The following is a 21,445-nucleotide window of genomic DNA, read 5'->3' as shown; positions in this document are numbered from 1 at the left end:
TCCAACATGATGTCTTAGCTTTCTTTCAGACACAGTAACTAGCTGTAATGTACCCTATTCATGTGCCAATCAAGCCATCATCGAGATCTTAGAGGGAACAATACTTGTATGCAAAGCCCTATTTCGAACTGGTATTTGAGTCACGGCATGCCAGCCATTAAGCAATCACACATACGGTTAATGGCCTATGTTGACACATGGTGGGGAATTAACCCAGAAAAAAATTCCACTGCATTATTATGAAAGCGATCCCATCCCAGAATAGGAATATAGCGCGAATTAACACGCTTCTCAGTTAATTTTTAAGAGCCACACTTTTGGTGCAGATTACAGGCTAAGGGAAAGGCTTATTGTAAACTGGAGGAGGAAATAAAATGTCTTGCAGTGCAAGAGCATTTCTTTTACATAGCTAGAGATTTACATAGAGGTTATTTACAGCGGAGAGTAAATTTACTTATTATTCACAGTTTCATAATTATTTACTCTGTGGAAAACGGTAATTCCAGGGAATTTGAGTACAAAAAAATCAATTCGTGGCACGCTAATCAAGCAGTCTGAAGGCAAGCCTATGCTGAGTATTCATATACCTACGTGTATTCATCACAAAGTGCAAATAACCTGTGCAAAACCACGAAGAGCTCCACGGACAAAACCAAATGGGAACTCGGATCATCAGCATCCCTGATCTGCAACCAATCTGCATGTCCTGCTACCACCCACACTCGTGGTAGGGAAGCTTTCGGCATGGTTACATCACAGCTACCCTCTGACTTTAAAGTTTTTTTAAAATCATTTACACAGAGCAAGATCGTCTTAGCCCAAAACACACGCATCTGAAACCACGCACTACAACCTCGAGATTATTTGTGAAGGCGTTTTATGGAAAGACGTTTCTCATGTTGTAAGTAAATAAAGTTTGGCTATATCTGCAACTAAGTCAAAATAGGGCAGCACTGCCAGTTGTATCAACTATCCTTACCGTCATGGAATCGAACTGAACCATCAATCACCAAGGTTAACCGATGTCATTTTTAAACGACTCTAACTTTGAATTTTCCTTAATGAGTTGTCAATCTCAAATTTAACACATAATCTGAGCTTTGATTTAAGTACTCCCTGCTAAACCTGACACTTCACACGTGATCAAGACGAGGTTTTGGTTCATTACGGTTGAGGAAGTTCTCAAGCATTTTTTTCCTTATCGAAAACCTCCGTGAACAACCCTTGCTGAAACACCAGGAACATCACCCAAGTATGTAATCTAACCAGTTTAATGAGATCTGGGTCCCCCCCGCCCTGCTCCAGTCTCGGGTTTCTGCTGCACAACCACCAACACCTACGAGGCGCGTTTCATTCCATCGAACAGCTTCAAGGGCAGCTCCATAAAACTTGAACCGCCTCCACGGGAGCATCGGGAGCCACACTGACCCTTTGGACTCCCAAGAACACATCTCTCTCCACCCAGCAACGCTGTATTTACTAACAACAAACGTTTTGCGCCGAAAGCTCCCCCTTACAACAGCTCCAGACAAAGACCTAGTGAGGTTCAGCGACTTGCCCCAGCAGAGACTCATTTCGTGGGTTTGGACAGGTTGCCTTCCTTTCCCAAACCTCTGGTTCAAAGGAGAATAATCTTTCTGCATCTCTACGAGGAAGGAGGAGGTTAATGCTGCCCGTGTTTGTGAGCTGTCAAGGCAGAGCCCTGCACTTAAATCTGTTTACTGATAGAAAAGCACTGCTTATCATTGCACACGTATTCATATAAAAGTCTTCTGCTGCAGTTTCACTGTGTGGTTTTGCTGTTGCAAAAAGAGAACATAAACAGCTACAAATCCAGCTTCATAAAAACGCCAACTTTAGTAACTCTAAGTACTTTGAATTTTATTCATTTTCTTCTGGTTTATTTTGGTCTTCTAGTCTGTCCCACCCAACGTTTAGAAAGCAACCAGAGCCTCAAAAGTTTGGGCAAGAGCTACATTTTTAGACGACTAAAATCAAAAAAGCAAAACAAAACTGGTGCATGAACACAGTCACTGACATGATGAAGCCAGATGACAAAATGTAAACGTCTCAATCAGTCCAAACCTATATACAACAGCTTTAGCATTTAATAATTTTTTTTTCAATTATATATAACACGTAACTTGGATGTAACTAAAAATTATTTCTGGCAAAAAAGCACTATAATTATCTATGCACTGTGGGAAAACTAAAAGCACATAGTACAGCTTCCTAGTGCCAAAATAAGACTGCACAGCAGCACCTGGAATGGCCTTTTTAGAACCAAACATGCTTCTGTGTAGCAATTTTCAAGGCATCTTAAATTAGCTGATGAAGCATGAGCGGTTCTGATAAGCTGTAAAACTCGAGTTTGGGAAATTCTTGGTCATCATTTTATCGCACAGCATTTGAACATAGGAGTAATTTCCACTTTGGGACATTTAAAGGATTAAAGCCTGCCTCGAGTTCCTCTCATGGCAGCATTCATGTTTGCCAACATAAAACCCTTGTATTTCTCTCAGGAAGCCTTAAGCAAACAGCAAAGTCAGGGTTGCTGCCCATTGGCAAGGAGTGTAGATGAATACAAGAATTCACACAGCCTCAGTAGCTTTGTACAAGCTTCCTGACCTTTATTCTGGCTTCAGCTACATTTCTCTTTTTTTTTTTTTTTTTTTTGATTTGAGATGGATGACCAAGTCCCTTATGTATATGAAGACATGGGTTGAGCATCCACCATAGCTTCCAGCAAACCTTAGACATAAATTGAAATGAAAGCTGCCCAAACCATCTGCCAGGACACTCTCAGAGAAGAGCTGCACAAAAACTCCTCTTTATGCAAAAAGAGATGAAGGGGGAATGAACTCTTAAGCACTTCCACCTCCAAAAGGTCTGAGGACAAAAGGCAGACTCTCCTCTCACCTGCAGCAGAACAGTCAGATGAGGAACATCACCTTTTCCCTTTTGTTTAATACTATTATTGTGAACTCTGCCTAAATGCAGAGGCCACCACAAGCACCCTACCCCAATCACTGACAGGCCTGCTGAGCTGCTAATGTTAAACAAAGATGGATCAACTCTGACTGAAATATGGATCCTTGCTCAAAATTTGCCCCAAATTGGAAGAGATTTCTCCAGAATCCAAACAGTCAGTGAACCTGGTTCTTCATCAACTCTCTTCACACATTTAAACTACAACTAGAGGCTGAAACCAAAAAAACTTGGGGGGAAAAGAGTTTTGGGAAAAGATTTTTATAACGTACTGGACCAAGCAATAGGGATGTGGGGAAGAAGGGGTGACAAGTTCCAGGCACAGAGGCACTTTTTGAGGTCCTTAATGGCATGCAGACCTGTATTTTGCAGCTGCAGGACTTCCCACTAACCTGCACAGGTTGTCCCTCCATCCCTGTGGCACACAAAGAAGCCAGCACAGCCTGAGCTGGCAGTCATAAGAGGGTTAATGCACAGTGCACACCAGTTTGAAAAACCCTACAGCTAAAATCAACTGCAATTTCAAAGAAAAAACAAAGTACGAGGAGAAAAAGAAACCCAAAAACCTCACTCACTCACATACCCACCGAAAAAGCCGAGTACTGCTAGCCTGGGGAATCCAGTCCCTTACACGTTCCCATTCCATACCAGCATATTCACAGTAGTTCTCAATAAACATCTACACAAGTCACTGGAAAGGGGAAAAAAAAATCTGTTTTCTTTCATACAATTCCACAAAAATAACTGTCATCACAACCATCCTTGTGGCAGAAGAGTCCATATTTGCCTGCAGTGAAATCCGTCTGCAGCTGCCCTGTGGAAAAGACAGCCAATAATTGGCTTCTTTCACCTCTGTTAACCACGAACAAAAGTGTCATTCAGCTCCCAAAAGGACAGAAGGCACCAATGGATGGTCAGCTCTCCGAGCCAATGGGCTGGAATAACAATAACCCTGTAGCATTTTCTTTTTCCTTTTGTTTAGTCTTTCAAAGCCCTTAATTAAGACCCTCACAAAGCACCCCTACAGGCTTCTTTCAATGAGGCATTACACGCCTGTTTTCTTGTATTTAAGAGAGAAAAGTAACAGGGATTTCTGAAACACATTAAGCAGTACACACAATTTCCATGTATTCACAACTGAAATACTGTTACGTTTTAGCTTTTAAATATTATCCTCAATAACAAGAAGTTCCAGCTTACCGTTCCCGCTCTCTGCTCTACCTCCCTTGCTACGTCAAGAAAAAAAAAATAAATACAGGCAGGCATAAAACTGGCCCAACTGCAGCAGCTCGCTCAAATCCATCACAAGACAGCAGCTCCCAAAACGAAGGCAAGTGGAACAAAGCACGCTGATGAAGCATCCCTGGGCATCCCGGAGCAGAGACAGCTGAGAAAGGACCGGGCAGTGCTGAGACTGCACATGACACATCGTCATTGTTTGAAAACGGAGCTGGTGAAGGCTGAGGTGTTAGACCCTGACGGGTGAGTGGCCTCGTGTGCAATTAAATATCTGCTTGCATTTGACGTGCATGAGGGCAATCTGCACGCCACGACTGAGGACCGAACCGATGACTGTGCATTAAAAAGGACATCTGAGGACTACCTCTGCTTTTCAGCAGCACGGGCAGACTCTGCTTAACAGAAACGCCACAAAGAGTTGAAATGTTTGAGCCACAAAGAGGAAACAAAGCGGGTTTAAGAAAATACTGTTGAAATATCATCCTCATGGACGCAGGCTCTGGTTGGGGGAAGTGGGAATCCTTTCCCACTCCAAACCATTCCAAGGAGCAGGATAACGTGGCTGATGGTCTTTGTGGGGCATCCAGTGCGTGTGGTGAAGGGCACGGGAGGGTGGGTGGGGAGCTCCAGGTACAACCAGCACCTAACAGAGCCATCAGCCGGCCAGCCCTTCAGCGTGTGCAGCCTCGGGCCATTGTGTTGTAAATGCCCTTGTCCTGTGACAGTCGGCACACAAGGCAGCGTCCTCCCAGGACCGGCCCAGCCAGCCCAGCCAAAACCATTAGCAGAGGGTATTTTTCACGTAGAAGAACCACAGGCTGAAGCTTTGGTAATCTCCAAAACGCTTTCTCCCCTGCAAGAAAACTGGAATAGCCTTTTTGGGATTGACAGAAACCCCACAAAACACCAGGAGAGAACAGAACAAAGGCGTTTTTATTACAGACGCCAATCTGAACGAACACAAAAAGCAGTGGTTTGAAGTCCTCCTCTCTACACCACCTATGTGTCCAGCAGGCACTCTTTAACAAGCGCCACGTGCTATAGAGATAACTGCATGCATCTGGGCAAAACCTGGGAGTGTTCAGCCTGGAAAAGAGAAGAAGGCTTTGGGGTGACCAAATTTTGGCCTTCCAGCACCTGAGCAAGCCTACAAAAGATTTGGAGGAAGACTATTTAAAAGAGCATGTAGTGACAGGGCAGGGGGGGCGGCTTCAAACTGAAAGCCAGTAGGTTCAGATGGGAGATGAGGAAGATCCTCTGCACCGTGAGGGTGGTGAGGCACTGGAACAGGCACACAGCCCAGAGAAGCTGTGGATGCCTCATCCCTGGAAGATCCCTTGTTCAAAGCCAGGTTAGATGGGGGTCTGAGTAACCTGGGCTAGTGGGAGGTGTCCTGCCCATGGCAGGGGGTTGGAACGAGATGATCTTTAAGGTCCCTTCCAACCCAGACCATTCTATGATTTTATGAAAACACGACTGAGTATAAATCAGCTTAGACCTTTATCTATTTATTTTTTTAAAACTACACCAAAGAGTCGACTTCTTGTAATTCTGTTTCACATAATGAAGGAAGTAACTTGCCTTTCAGGCATGGTAATCTAATGGTACTCAGTGATTTTGCTTGTCAAAGATCAGACTGCCTACTTAGGTATTATACATCAAAATCTCGTTCTAGTCTTACCTTAGACCACTGAATTAAGGCCCCGACAAATATTACATGACTATCTCTTGTCCTACATGGTGTTCCTGTTTCCTCCCACAAGAAAATATGGTGTAACTATACTAAAAAATAAGGAGGGAAAAAAAAAACCACAGCAATGTCTCATGACTTGGTTTGAAGGCCCAACTCCAAGCATGCATTTTCGGAAAGCCTTTATCAGAACATCTTGTGTCACTGACCTTGACAGAGTTCAACACTGATCAAGGAGAGGTTTGCACTCAAGTTCTGTTACATTTTTGACAATTTCTGTGATTATTTACCACAGTAGCCCAGGAGAGACTCCTCTCTAGCAGCAAAGGGCAAGAAAAGTAATTTGCATTCTAAAAAAACAAGCATGAAATGTCCTCCTAAGTGCTCCCGATGCATAAGCTACAATCCAAATTCCTATCAAGCTGATAAAAGTGTTGCAAGAATATCTGATAAAACTGTGATATAATGCAAAAATATGCCACTGTAACAGAATGTAAAAAAGCAAAGCAAGACCCAGCCCGTCCATGCACCCTAAAGACCACACAAGGGTAAGGCTTTGCCTCTCACTGCTTGCAGGGCTCAGTGTCTAAACTGCAGGGGTCTAGAAAAAAAAACAAAACAAAGCCCACAACCCCAAAACCAAAGCAAACAAGAAAATATGGCCATAAACTAAAACATGAGAAGTTCCACCTCAGCACGAGGAGGAACCTCTTTCCATTGAGGGTGCAGTGGAACAGGCTGCCCAGGAGGGTCATGGACTCTCCCCTCTGGAGACATTCCAAATCCACCTGGATGTGTTCCTGTGTCATCAGCCCTGGGTGACCCTGTCTTGGCAGGGGGGTTGATCTCCAGAGGTCCCTTCCAATCCTAACAATGATGTGATTCTGTGAAAAAACATGAAATCAGACAACCCCCCAAAAACTATCCAGACATCAGAGGCACTCACCAGCATGACTTTGTTAGTTAGGAGTTGCACCCCAAACTGGATAGCTGTGCTAACCAAATTTAGTAGGACAGCTCTGGACTTCAGGATTCTGCCCTAACATAAATAAAAACAATAATAATAATACTTACCATTGCTGACCCAAGAATATAAACCAATTAAAAATGAGTATATTTTCTGATTTTTAAGGAAAAGGTATACAAGCATATGAAATCTTTCCAGAAACCCTCTGCCAAAAAGAACCTATAGCCATCACTTGCAATTGTAAGTAAGAGGTCAAAGAAGCACTTATTACTAGTAATTTCCTTGAAAAGGTTAAGTTCTCTCTTCAGTTTAACTTTGTTCTCAGTACTTAAATGACTACACCTATTTAAAACTGAGCAGATTTTAATCACTAAATTGTCAAGAAAAAAAGTCAGCATACTTAATGCAAGCAGAACATTACAAGTATTTACATGAAAAACAAAGACCTACCACATTAACTATCCAGTCCACACTCCTTGCAGCAGAGATTAAGGCTTGTCAAGTTTAATCATGTACACAGGATCAATTTTTATGTAAACACATCTAAAGGCAATCAAGCAATCTGCCTGCATTTCTCACCTGCTCATAGATAGAAATAGCACATGCATCTTTCCAGCAACATGCATTTTACACATGAAATCCAAGACAAAAACTTGGCCTGTGAGCCCTTGTCCCCGTGGCTATCTCCACATGACAAAAGTGGGCATATTTTGACTTCATCAGAGTAAGGAAATACACTGTAGGTCTTACTAAAGGCCACTGATCAACATAAATCGACATTAAGACAACTCTAATGGAAGCAAGGTGGACAAAACATATCCTTCCCAGGCTCCATTAATAAAAAGATCTGGTTTGTCTTGTTCTTGCTTATTTCAAAGAAGTCTGGTTTCTTCTGCCTTGAAAGACTACGGAGTTTTACTGAATCAGTAAACTGGGGCCAGTAAAACTTGCCATACAGCTTGAAACCTGCTCCTCATCCAGACAACTCAGTGCTATTGACACCCTGTTTCCTCATTACCAATTTAATCATTTACTACCATTAACACACCAGTTTTTCCAATTTATCACCAGCAAAATTATTATGAAAAAAAAAAATTAACGCCCTGAAAGTTAAGAGGGGGAAAAGGTTTTTCCTGGAACTGGCAATCCGTAACCTCTTTTCATTTTTAGTATACAACACACCTACTAATGTCAATATTTAAGGTCCCAGCAATGAAGCAGTGCTCTGCAGTTATGGTGTCAGATTCCACAATAAATAACAACGCATCTTACGTTCGCTACCAAATCTGAAAGGTATAAACCAGACGCAGTGGTTTATTTTAACCTTTAGCTGAGGGACTGGTAATCCCCCAAGAGATCAGATTAGAACTTTAAGAGACTACCTTAAAGAAAAAAAAAAGTGAGAAAATATGTAAAATATGATCACTTTTATGCTGTTTTTGAACAAGCACCAGGATATAATGAAGAAGGCAGTGTAATTTAAAAACACAGATAGCTTTCTCAAGTTCAAAACAGTCTATTTTTTCTATGTACATGAAGACAGTCAATTTTACAAACACTCTGTCATTAAACTACAGTTATATAATTATTCCATCTTAATAACAGCACTAAATATTCAAAGGTCCAAGACAAATGGAACCTTTTGCTACTTTTCTTTATATTTACCACAAAAATAGCTAAAATGATCTAAGGACTATTTACAGTAAACATGACAGAGGGAAGCATCCCATCCCTTTTGACATATCAGATTGTACTTTATAAATTCTTATAGATTAATAAAAGTTTCAAAAGAAAAAGCTTTTAGAACTAATCCTGTTTCAAGAAGTGATCAGTCATACCTCTTCTAACTACCCCTGACTTCAAATAAAAAGGGTTTTAACAAAGAATGTGTGTACTTTATTGCCGTTGGTCTTTACTATTTGTATCTTCTTCTCTTTCATCCATACCATGTATTAGGAAGGACAGCATGGGAGGCAAACAGAAGGATGTGATCCCCGAGAAATTTCCACAGGATAAAAAAGATTAAAAAGATTAAAATTCAATTTCTTCGCTATCACAGGAGCAATCAGTCTGGCAGCGTTGCATCACATTCATCTCATAAGGAGTCATTTTCTTTTGACATTTAAATACTGTATGACTAAATAGCTGCTCGTAGGAAGAAATGGTTGAATAAATGGATGTTGTTTGCTAACCTGACTGTCTTTTCCTTATTACCTGTATTGCCCCCCTACAGTATTGAAGTGCAATGTAAACTGGTGCTTTCCTGCTGAAGCCATAGGGGCCTTTAGTTAAGGGAGAAATGTTCAGAGCTTGCTAATTCAGTACATCTAGTAGTTGAGTTTCTGCAAACTGAAGCTTAACATGCTATTTAAAAGGTATAATTTACATTTCCAAGACAGCTCCGGGCACTGCCTTGTTTGGAATTGCTTACCGAGCAACTATGTTTCTCCAAACAAACTAATGTGCAGAAGGGTAAAGGGCAGTGAAGGTAATTATTGGAAGGAAATCTCTTCCTAGGCCAAAAAAAAAGAATAATTAAGCTTGTGCATGTTAAATCACATAGGGGAAGTGAACACCGAAATATTCGAGTGTGTTAGCAAGACCTCTCTACGATTTTCTGGGAAGGAAGTTAAGGTAGGGGCAATCTAAAATGGGATTGTTTTGGCAACATGAAGGCAGACTCCCCGAACTTCATTCACATTCTTTGTATAAACGTTCATGTTTCCCCTACACACACACACACACATTCCCTTGCAGCAGAGAAAACCTTCAGCAACCCAGTAATTACGTGAGTGTGCTGAAACCCAAAGCAGTTAAACTGCATTCTGCAAGTAGGGATCCAACAGAGGTTACTTACTGCTCATTATTCTCTCCACAGATATTCATCTTTTTCACACTTAAAAATGCTTAAAGTATGACCAAGATTTTTCAGTGTTTGAGGTGTCCTCTTGTATTTCATTCACCACGGTGCTTTGGAATCGGCCTTTTCTAAATGCCTGTAACACATGGCAATGTGTGATGAGTTTCTAGCCCAGTCCTCCCTCAAAAGCCTTGGGCTATTGTGTGAAAACTTAAATGAAAGTCATTTGCACTGAAACACTGGTGAAGAAAAGCTGTAACAGAATCTCCTCCTTCCGAGTTGCATACCTGGGGAAAAGTCTTTCCAAGAGATCAGCAGTTCCCTGCCGCTGCTGACATGATGGCAGCAGAACAGGGGTGGTTTGTGTGTTTAACTGCACATGCTTTTGGTGGTTATCTGCTGAAGCTTCTTGGATGATCTGTATATATTCTTTGAAATTATACCGTGTGTTAACTATTTTTAGGACACAAAGCAAACATGGAGCAATATTCTGTATTTCTACCACCCTAAGCACTTCAGGGAGTCCCTAAACCAAAGACAAAATTTCATAACAACAGGTTAAGAAACAATCCTATTTAAGGCTGCACTTGCATGTTTGAGCTCCAAAAGGAGATAAGCAACATTTTGTAACACTGACAGACCTTATGGCTTTCCCAATAATTTTGCAGATATGAACTGTTAAGAGATCTGCTATCAGACTCAAAAGAAGCATCTGCTAGCAGTGTTCTGCTGCAAGAACCCTTCTGCCTCCTTCACCAAACTTTAAAATTTTGTAACTCGCCTCTTAACCCCTTTGGCAAAAAATTATTATTATTCCACTATTCTCTATCCATGAATCAACTGAGACTGGTTGATGGACTTTGCCTGAAGGACACAGGGAATGTGTTTAGCAAGAAAATATCCAGGGTATTTGGATATTTATCTGATGTATGCTACAAAATTTCTCCCATTGATGCAGTGAGTTACTAGGGAAAAAAAATTATCTTATATAAGTGAAGATACAGTGACAGTGCAAGCAGTCCTACTCTTAAACAGGATTTACTGATACATTATTGTTTTGCCTTTTTTGAATGTGTAGATTTATTTTACTGGCACAGTTACTTAAGAGAGTTGAAGAACTTTAAGGAGGAAAAACTGGTCTTGGTGCACAATTGCAAAGGATTCTGCTGAAGAAACAAACAACTGCCATTTATTATCTTAAAAACAAATTAAATTCCTCTTAAGGCTCCTAAACATCAAAATATTGTAGGTTTTTAGTCTGGAAACTAGAGACCTGTCTTTGCAGTAAGCACGTCAAAAAAACTCAACACATAAACAAACTAGTTGAAATTTTTTTTAAAAATGTCAAGCAAGAGCAAGTCAATTCTAAATAAATGATTGACCTGGATATTGAAGAGATATAATGCCTCTAGTAAGCACTTAGCACAGAGTCAGAGGTTTGCCCTTGGAAAAGACATGGATTTTCTACACCTAGCAAGACACACACTAGTTCTGTAAAATATTAACAGTTTGGTCAACATTGGCACATCAACTTTTTTTTCTTTTTTTCTTTCCTTTTTTTTTAACCCAAGTGTTAAAACCAACAGCAATAGAAAATTACCAAAAGCCTGTGTAGGCCCAAACCATCAGTAACTGCATTCTCAGAGTAGGACTCCTTACACAGGACTATATATCCTTTTCTCTCCCCAACTCAGCTTTCCCTATCTAATTCCATGAAGGCCACCAAGACCCCCCAGCACAGGGAGCATTTAATGCCTCAAGAGAGCAGCTGCTCTGAACGAAACTGCAACTAAAAAGAGACGAACACACCGCTGCTGGCAGTGGCTTTGCAAAATTCCCTTTAAGAATGTATAAGTCTGGCATCAAAACCTTCAAACAGCTCCCTTCAGCAGCTTCAAGGGCTCCTAATTTGCAGGAGCAGCTCAGAGAACTGCTGCTACAGAGCACTACAGGCATGTACCCCAGTTTGGGAAAGGCTTTGCCCTAGTTAAAAAAAACCCAGCACATTTCTAGGGTCTCCAACCATTGCACCTGAAAAAGACGACAGCCTCTTTACAGCTTTTATGTGCACGAAGGGAGTGAAGAGCAGATCCACCAGTTCCTCCACGAGAAGAACACCAGACACATTTCCACACAGAAAGAACCCTCTGCCCCAGAGAGGCCTGCCCTCCAAAGTCACAGGGTTTACAGTCTTTACACACTTTTCCAGATGAACCCACTACATCAGCTACTGTTCTGCATCAGCATTTAGAAAAACGTGAAAGAAACCTCTGGAGTAACAGTTATTTTTAAAATAACACAAGACAAAGGTTTAAAAAGGACAGTCAGGACATCCCTTTCATTGAATTCTAGTAAAAAGGAAAGGATTGAAGTTAGACACCATCAAGTCCTTCTGACATGGAGCAACAAGGTTGCCCAAATGTCCTTTCCTGACTCGCAACAGGAGCAAACCGTCCTACTGTCCTGCCAAAACCCCAAAGTCCCGATTGCAGGAAAAACAAACTCGCTTTACAAGCTAACTACACTGCCTTGTCCTGTTCGGGTGGCAGGGAACAGCAGGTCTCACTCTGGGCTCTGGAAGGGGCACGGGAGGAGGCTGATCCCCAGGCACATCCCAGAGGGAGCCCCAAATCTGCGCTCACACCTTTCACACCTCCCCAACACCAAATACCACCACCACAGTGCCCCGAATGGCTGAGAAAAAAAACCACTGCTCGGCATCACACACACCGTGGAGCTGGGAAGTTCCCCACCCCCTCCCAGCCCCCATACGTGGCTCGCAAAAGATGGGAATGAAATATTCCATATGTTGCCTTTGTCAGCGACACGCCTATTGAAAGCCCCGGCCACGCCGCTCTCCCCGCTGGGGGCGCAGGGTCAGCCTATTCATCTGCAGCCGTGCAGATGGCAGGAAGGTAATGGGAAAGCTCCCAAATATAAATAAATAAAGTAAATAAATAAATAAATAAATAAATAAATAGATGCTTCGCAGAGCGGCCTTATAAAACGCACAACTGCATTCGCAGCCTCGTTAAGCCAAATTAAACAGGTTTAGGCCTCCCCTGCATACCTCTGAAATTGCACATTCATTTGTGATTCACTGCTAATCGTTTGCCGTTTAAAAAGTCCAGACGCATTTGCTTAAAAAAAAAAAAAAAAGTTTTAAGGGTGAAAAAAAAAAAAAAAGTCCTCTGGAGACCCAGCATTCAACTACGACTGGCTGGAGAGAGAGAGAAAGAAAGGAGGAGGTACACCACTTTAAAAGGAAAAAAAAAAAAAAAGGTCTTCATATTTTAGTAAGAAAATGCCCAACTGAGAGCTGCAAAGACATCTGTTTACTTTCTGAGGGCCTGACTTCTGAGGGTGCTCTCCAGAGTCCTCTCAACAACTTCACCTGACTTTGGATTCTTCTTCACCTTTTCTTCAAGGTAAATAATCAGCACGTGCTCTCCTGGAAAGAAGATCTCTTTTTCTGCCCCAAAGACAGCACCTTCTGTGGAAATTCAATCCCATCTTCCAGACCATAATGATTAGAGGCTCCTCCTTCATTTTTAATGAAAAGCTTACAGGAGTTAGTAATGAGTTACTGCATTAAAAAAACCCCAAAAACAGTGATAGTATTTTTGATTTCTGTAATAGTTTCCCTAGCCCTAAAGAAAAAAAAAAATAACTTTCATAATTTTTAACTTTAATTTTGATTTTCAGATCAAAAACAAAACAAACAAAATTCAGACCCAGAAATTACTTCAATTATATCTTTATTGTGCCAAAATCTTGAGGCTGAGTTGTCAAAACTCACCAGCCATTGTCTGAATTACCAACAGGTAACCAAGTTATAAAGCAAGATTTTTAATTACATTTGTGTTTATCAATATTAGAGTTGAACAACATCAACAAAAAAACAGATTTCAGCAACAGACCTTAGATGTTTTATATTTATCTCACATTATACCAACAAACCTCTGAATACATTTAAAAATGCTGTGACTTGAGAAACACAAGAAACTTTTTTCAATTGTAAAAAAATGTATCACTCTTATCTTCCATACACTCATTACTTCACAGGTGTCCTTACTGAAATTTACTCATCAGATAGAAATGCAAAAAAACCAAAAGGGAAACCTAAGGAATTAACTCCTTTATTTCTGCCATGCTATGGAGATCATTCTTCCTTTGAGAAGACATCAAATTAAACAAGATATATTTAATAATATGCTTTTAAATAGGTTTTTAAAAAATGAATGTCCAAAGCTTAGCCAAAGTTTTACTAACTCCAAAACAGGACACCAAACAAAAACGTGACTTTCCTCTAACTCAGTATAAATAGTATAAAAAAGGTATAGTATAAGAAGTATAAACAGCAGATAGAAAATTCATGGTGAAGCCCTGATCTTTCAGCAACATTAATATGTTTTCTGGGAAGTGGAAAAGTTCTGACCTTGTCACAATCCTGTAACAGTTAAATCACTCAACAGTAAAATAAAATGGATTCTGCTATTTCAGCTATGTATTTTAAAACAAATGACACACGATTTGAAAATACTGGCAAATTTCAACTTCAGTGAAACTCACTGACAGGTACAATAACTCAGAACTTTAAAAAAAAAAAAAAAGGATAAAAAGGTAAAAAGGTCAGTTGTTTTGCCAGGTAGATCACAGTGCATTTTTTCATTATTTAATTACACTTTCCAGGCACTGCTACACATTTCCGAAACAAGAGCTTTCACACATATTTACAGCAAGGACAGTATTTATATAGTAACAGCAAGATCTTCCTCTCCCCTCTGTGAGCTCCTGTGACACCCATTGCTGCAATTCTGCATCACCAGACCGGTTGCCCATCCATCAGCAAAAGGGTTTTCCAAAAGGGTTGAGCAGGGCAAGCTGGTCATGGGAGAGCACTAAGAACCAATATCATGCGACCAGAAATCTCTTTTGAGACCGAAGCTTGAGAACATCTTATCAGAAAACTGCAGCAGGTATGAAAGACTGCAGAAGAGCACTTCCTGCAGCAAAACCCCAGAGTCACTGCTGAAGCGGATGGTGAGTCCTACCACGTGGAGAGGATGGTCAGGGACCTCTAACCCATGAAATGCTGTTTATACCTCTGTTAGCAAAGGTCTTGTAGCATTTAAATCTCTGCTGCTTCAATTTAGAGGTTTCTTCAAATAGGAATGGCTGCTTCTCCTCATCTCTTATGTGCCCTCTCCAACCTTTGTCTCCTATTTCTAGGGTCATACAGATCTCTCTAATTCTTCCTCAAGATACTTTTGACTTTCTGCTTCTTCTGTAAAGAGCCCCAAACCTGAAACACATTCATCTCTTAACAGAATAACTGCTGGCCATGAAGTTCATGTAGCCATGCTGCAGCTGAAGAGCCCCATCCATTTCAAACCCTTGCTTGTTTGCAAAAAAAAAGGAGCAGGCAAACCTGGTTTGTTGGCAAATCCTCCAGAACATAAACACAGCATCAGCTCCCTGCCCATTCCCAGTAAGAGGCTCATCTTTAGGAACAAGGTTTTAGGAAAAGCACAAGGGTGGCTGAGAGGATCTCTGACATCCAGAGACACTCCTGGAGCACCACAGCTCCCATGCTCTCTAAAGCGTGATATGGGTGCTCAGCCCTTCTAAAATCTAGGCCAGTAATTTTCTCTGGGTAAATAAGAGCTTGTGTTCTACAAAAATTGCTGGCTTAGATGTAGAATACAAAACAAAGATAGATCCCTGCAGAGGAGGTTTCTTTGGGTTTCGGTTTTTTTTTTTTTCTCAGTCCTTATATTACAGCTTCCATATTTTCCCCTCCCAAGCAGATAGTTACTAGTGAATTCCTCTCAAGAACTGAAAAGGTAATTATTTACTAGCATAAACTTGCTTACACTAAAGTCCAACTTTTTTCCATGCTGTAGACTTTATCTTAGTATTTACTCTCCAAAGTCATACTTACAAGCCTCTGGCAGTAAGCATCAAACAAGAAATTACATATTGCTGATACAAATGAGCTCAACGTAAAAAATAAGTGCCAAATACCTGAGAAATTACATGCTATGGCAGAGCACTGGGGTTTTTGAGGGGAGGGATAAAAGGAAAAGAGGAAAACACCAAATTTGCTACCAACAGGAACATAAAAAAGGTAAAAATATTTAATAAACTCTGAAACAACAGCTTCAGTTTTGTGTGCACTACCTAAGAGCATCTACTTTTTTACAAGACTGACAGATGAACAGCCAGTCTAAAATGAATCATAAAGACTCCAATCCTTGTGTGATATCGGCTGGAGAGACTGCTGCTGGAGCCACTGGGTGCTGCACCAAACTCAAGCCCTTCTCCCACCCGTGGGATTTCAGGGGCCTGTACAAACGTACCAACATTTGCTGAATCACAGGAATATTCATATTGAAACAATTGTGTCTTTCCAAAAGAAGTATGGAATTATTACTTGTGATCTCATCACCAGTGTGTGTGTGGCACAGGCAAGTGAAAACCTAAATGGTTTAATTGAAAAACCTTCAAGCCTCTAATTAGGTAAGTCCTATCTCAGGAGGACTGCATTCATACCAAAGGACCCTGTGACTGCTGAAACAACCTGCAGTATGAAATAAGTGAAAAAAAGGACCTTCTCAACTGTCATATCTTGATCTTATAAAGCTAGTACATAACACAGCACACAGAAAGACAGCACTGTTAGGTTAAGGAAGTAATAAAACCCAAAAGGCCAAGATGACTGAAGGTCTGTCCTCTAGTCTAGGGCAGCAAGAGCTCACAAGCCTGCCTTTCCAAACTCCAAGAAAGTAAAATTAAAGCAGGGGACCCTGCCATTCCCTGAAAATACAAGCAAGAGCTAGAATGAAAATCATAGAATCACAGAATCAGCCGGGTTGGAAAGGACCTCCAAGATCATCAAGTCCAACCCTTGATCCAACACCACCGTGGTTACCAGACCATGGCACTGCTGCCACATCCAGTCTCACCTTAAAAACCCCCAGGGACAGAGAATCCACCACTTCCCTGGACAGCCCATTCCAATGCCTGATTACCCTCCCTGTGAAGAATTTCTTCCTAATATATAACCTAAACCTCCCCTGGCAGAGCTTAAGACCATGATCTGTACAGTTTTCTTATTTCAAGTGCACTCAGACAGGCCTACATTCCTCATGGTTGTCTGGCAAGACCCTAGAGCAGCCAGGCCCATGGAAGATGTCTCCAAAGTAATTATGTAGAATTATCTGCTTTTCGTCTCCTGAACAAGACTCACACATGTATTAAACATCCCAAACTGGAATCTGAGTTCTCGAACTGACATCATGAGAAATACCAGCATACATATACCCTACCACAGCTTTCTTTCACTAGCAGGAATGCTTTCTAGAATATGGCACGTGAAACATGATAGCAAAGGTCAGGAGCACGCTGCACTGAAAAACACAAACAAACAACGTTTTCACGCTCCAGCACAGGCATCACTTGCACAGACAACAGTTACTCTGCAACAAAGCAAAATCAACCTTCGTAAACAGAAAAATGGGTAGATGGTAATTAAGAGTTACATAAACACCTACCTAAATTATACAGAACAAATGGTTGCCTACAGTAAAAGCATCAAGCAACTACCTCTGGTTACGTCCTCCTGATTCCCTCTGTGTTCCTCCCCATCCATCCCATCCCCTCCCCTCCCATCCAGCCCCTTAAGAGAGCTTGGCTCTGGTGCTGTCACCTCTCCTTTCTGAGCACTTGTATGTCTCCCAGAAACCTCTTTACCCGGGTAACTGTGGTTGGGACGACATACTCACACTCTCTTTATTCAAATTCCACCTCTTGAAGTGCCCCAGTGACTCAAAAGTAATGAGCAGGTATTCTGTCTTTCCAGGCTGCTGGGTCTGATGCAACTACCCTCATGTGACCTGTCAGTACTTTGGTACCCATATAACCCCCTGCTATCACCCCAGCCCCTCTCTCCCTGCTTTCCAACCACCACAGTAAGCAAGGAATCCCCAAGGGAGCGAAGTCAGGCTGAGTAAACAGAAATGAGGAAAGTGGAGGGGAATCTGAAAGGATTCTGAAACTCTTTAAGACTCTACATAACCCCCTGCCCAACCATTCATGGCAGCAGCACCTTGAGGCTGGGTTAAATTATTAGAACTAATACAAAGAAATTAGGACTGCAGGAAAACCAACATAGTAAAAATTAAATACCAACCCCCTTCCATGGTTCTCAACTGGTCTGAAAACTCATTCGCTGCCAACTTTAATTGTGAGCAACTTTTCTTCAGTTGCTCTCTCCTGGCAAAAATCCAGGCACAGCTTTGCTTTAGCATCACAGAACATCACTTGTGACACTCGTGCAACCATCTCTATGTTACGGGCTCTCTGCTGCCATGGCTATAATAAAAAAAAAAACCAAACCAAAACCATAGCAATGCTAAGGGGATTTCCTGGCATCGTTATGGTGCCTGACACAGAGCATAGAAAATCTTTCTTCTCTTCATGTAGCTAAGGAGCTTTGCCATGACACCAACACATCAGCTGGGGGGAGTGATTTTATTTTCATGTGTTTTTTCTCCACACAAACCAACTCAGCATCTCTGGGAAAACCATACACTGCCCCGTCCTAGTAGGTAGGAAATGGGGCTTTTATTGCCTCCAAAACTGTCTTCTACGTATCCTAAACTTCTAGTGGCCTTGCGACAAGACAGACTAATCAAGCCCTGAAGTGCCAAGAAGTCACTTTTTTGTTTCCCTCTGTAAATAAGGAAACAGGAACTAAACACAAATGGGGATCAAGAGTACCCTTCACCGCCATGGAATGAGTTAGCTACAAAGTCTCTCTTAGAGTTTAAAGAACATCAATCCAACAGCTCCACAACCTCATCCCGAAGCACACTGAAGCTATGGAGGTCTCCTCTCATTTTTGCCGTTGGCTTTGGGAAATTTACCTGCACAGTAAAGGGGAACTTATAAACTGAGAGTCTTTACCGAGCCCATTTCACAAGACAAGACAACATAGTAGCCATAAAACCTTGAGCTTAAACGCAGCTTTTACCAAAGAAGCTTCAAACACTTTATGAATTTGGGTAACTTCCCTGTTTTACCTGCGGAGGAAAGACAATTTCCCAGCAAGTCCAAGGCTTCACAATGGCAGCTCCTGGCTCCCTACCCCAAAACGCTCACAAACCACAATTTCTGACAGAAAAGAAACCCACCACAAAGCGGAGTCCCAATAACACCATATGAGCACAAAAAAGGGACCAAGATATTTAAGCACACGCAAAAACAGAGACCTCTAACTTCTGCCATTCATCAAATGCCACACAAGGAAAAGGCCTAGTAATCTTTCTCCACCCAGCCTGAACAATTAAAAGAAAGAAACAATCCTAATAGGTAGGAGAAATTGGAAACCTCCGCAGCAAACAAAACCTCCAGTAACTAAGAATCAGACTCCCTTTGCATATTAAGTGTAAGCAAACAAAGAGAAAGGGGAAAAAAAAAAAAGCGCAATTTTCGAAAGCATACACCGCTCTTGTATTCTGACAAAACAGCAGCTCAGTACCAATCCGAAACCACACGCCATCGTTTGCCGTAGTGTGCTGTGTTACGTGTTGTAAACGCAGCGAAGCTTTAGTAATACCAGACTTGACCACTGGCCCATGCGAGACCTCGCTCCACCCTGCGAAATCTGCGCCGAGAAGTGGGGCAAGACTGACAGGTTTTATTGTGAAACTTAACAAGTTTGTGGATTAGCAAAGCTACCATACTGAAAGCTGAAAAATCCCTCCTCGGTCATGTCTCTACAGAACAGAGTGTTCATTCCTCAATTAAAATTTTAATAATAAAGTTACCAAAACTCAGCACAAGATCTACCAGTCTGCGCCTGCTTTACAATATTATCATAGAATATGGGAGAAAGTGTTTTAAGAGTTTATATTTTTCTCCACCTGCAAGCAAAAAACTCGACAAACCTCCGAAGCTTGTTTATGCTGGGTTGTTTGTTTGTTTGTTTGTTTTCAAGGTCCCCCCTGTCCTTCACCGTAGCGAGAGATTTTGTAAGAGAGAAGGCACCTTATTTAAGTAGACTTATCCATGCTTCGGACTGAAAACGCCCTGGGAGAAAGCTGTCTAGGGAAATTGTTCTTGGAGAAAACTGAGGAGGAGAGAGGCGATTCGGGGCGAGGACCTCACGCTGCGCACACACACACACACATGTGCGGGCAGCAGCTCCCCCCGGCTCAGGACGGCGAACCCCCCGGGACCTCCCCTCTCCCCCTGGAGGCTTGTCCGGCTCGGTCCGGCCCGCCGGGGCCCGGGGGAGCCGCCCGTGTCCCCCGCAGCCCTCACCTGCCCCGGCGGGGCCGGGCCCTGCGTGCGGCCCGGAGAGGCGGCCGCGTCGGACCCGCAGCGGCGACAACAACCACACACACACACAGAGAAACAGACAGAGAAACAGACAGAGAAACAGACAGAGAAACAGACAGAGAAACAGACAGAGAAACAGACACACAGCCACGCTGTGCCCGGCCCCCTCCCCGACTCACAGGGCGTGTGTGAAGGCGCTGAGTCCCGCGGGCACGGCCGCCAGCCCCCGCCCGGAGCAGTCCACGCCGCGGTCGCCGTCGCAGCTGCAGGAGGCCGGGCAGGGAGGGGGGGACGCTCCGCCGCTGGGTCCGGCCCAGCTCCCCAGGCCCCAGGCGACGAGGCCAAGCAGAGCGAGGCACCGCATCGCCGGCCCCGCCGGCCCCTCCGGCCGCGCAGCCTGCCCTGCCCTGCCCTGCCCCGGCCCGGCTCGGCTCGGCCCGCCGCTCTCCGCGCCGCCCTCCGCGCACCGAGCCCCGCCGGCCGCCGCAAAATAAAAAAAAAAAAAAAAAAGAAAACGTGGGAAAAAATAATAAAAATTAAAAAGACCAAAAAAAATCAACAAACAAACAAAAAAATTGAAAATAAAGAGGCGCCTCCTCCGTCCGGCGCGGCTCTAGGGCTGCCTCAGCGGGAAGCCAGCCCTCCTTCGCCGCCCGCCCCGCGCCCAGCCCGCAGCGCCGCCGCTCATCCCAGCCCCGCGGGGGCGGCCGTGGCCGTGGCGGTCCCGGGCCGGTCCCGGCCCCTCGGCGGCCGCGGCTCCGCTCGGCGCCCCCGCCCCTCCCGCACCTCGGTCCCGCGGCGCCCCGCACCCAGCGCAGGGGTGCGCATGCTAATGAGGCCACGCCCCCCGAGCCGCCATTGGCGCGGGGCGGGGGCGGGGCCGGCGACATGCAAAGCAGGGCTCGGCCGCAGCCAATGGGCGCGGTGGGCGGGGCCGGCGGCGGGGAAGCCCCGCCTACCGAGCCCCGGGGCCGCTGCCCGGGCGGTGCCGGGACCGACGGGACCCCCCGGGATACCCCGGGATCCCCCGGGATACTTCGGGACACCCTGGGATACCCCGGGACCCCCCGGGCCTCGTCCCACAGGGTCCGGTGCCAGAGGATCCCAGCTGGCACGGCCCATCCATCCCTTGGAGGCGAGGACAGGGGGCTATGCCGTGCTTCTGCCTCCGGCACATAAAGCATTTCACACTCCTGTTCCCAAAGCAGCCCGAGCTCTTCTCCAAACTGGTTTGCTTTTAAAGAGCTGTTTGCTTCCCTTCACGAAGCACCGCCGTGCTACCTGGCTTTTTATACCACCTGTACATCTAACCAAACCTGTGCCAGTCTGGGTCCTCTTCTCCTCACTGCCTTGG

At 43.6% G+C, this 21,445-nt stretch overlaps 1 protein-coding gene across 2 annotated transcripts in view; it reads right to left on the bottom strand.

Moving 5' to 3' along the window:
• Positions 1–20,825, bottom strand: part of LGR4 (leucine rich repeat containing G protein-coupled receptor 4) — a 69,223-nt gene extending 48,398 nt beyond the window's left edge. The window contains exon 1 of one of the 2 annotated variants that reach the window (XM_050335204.1): positions 20,271–20,825. In XM_050335204.1, the coding sequence (XP_050191161.1) occupies positions 20,271–20,455 (185 nt within the window). In that variant the 5' untranslated portion in view covers positions 20,456–20,825. Of the gene's footprint in view, positions 1–19,251; positions 19,293–20,270 lie in introns of those variants that run through there. The other variant, XM_050335206.1, reaches the window with a different exon arrangement.
• Positions 20,826–21,445: the final 620 nt, after the last annotated feature.

Source organism: Myiozetetes cayanensis, unplaced genomic scaffold (genome assembly GCF_022539395.1).
Source record: "Myiozetetes cayanensis isolate MyiCay16 unplaced genomic scaffold, myiCay2020 scf6-25, whole genome shotgun sequence".
NCBI lineage: Eukaryota > Metazoa > Chordata > Aves > Passeriformes > Tyrannidae > Myiozetetes > Myiozetetes cayanensis.
The sequence above is the reverse complement of the archived record's forward strand: the minus strand, read 5'-3'. Positions and strand labels throughout refer to the sequence as shown.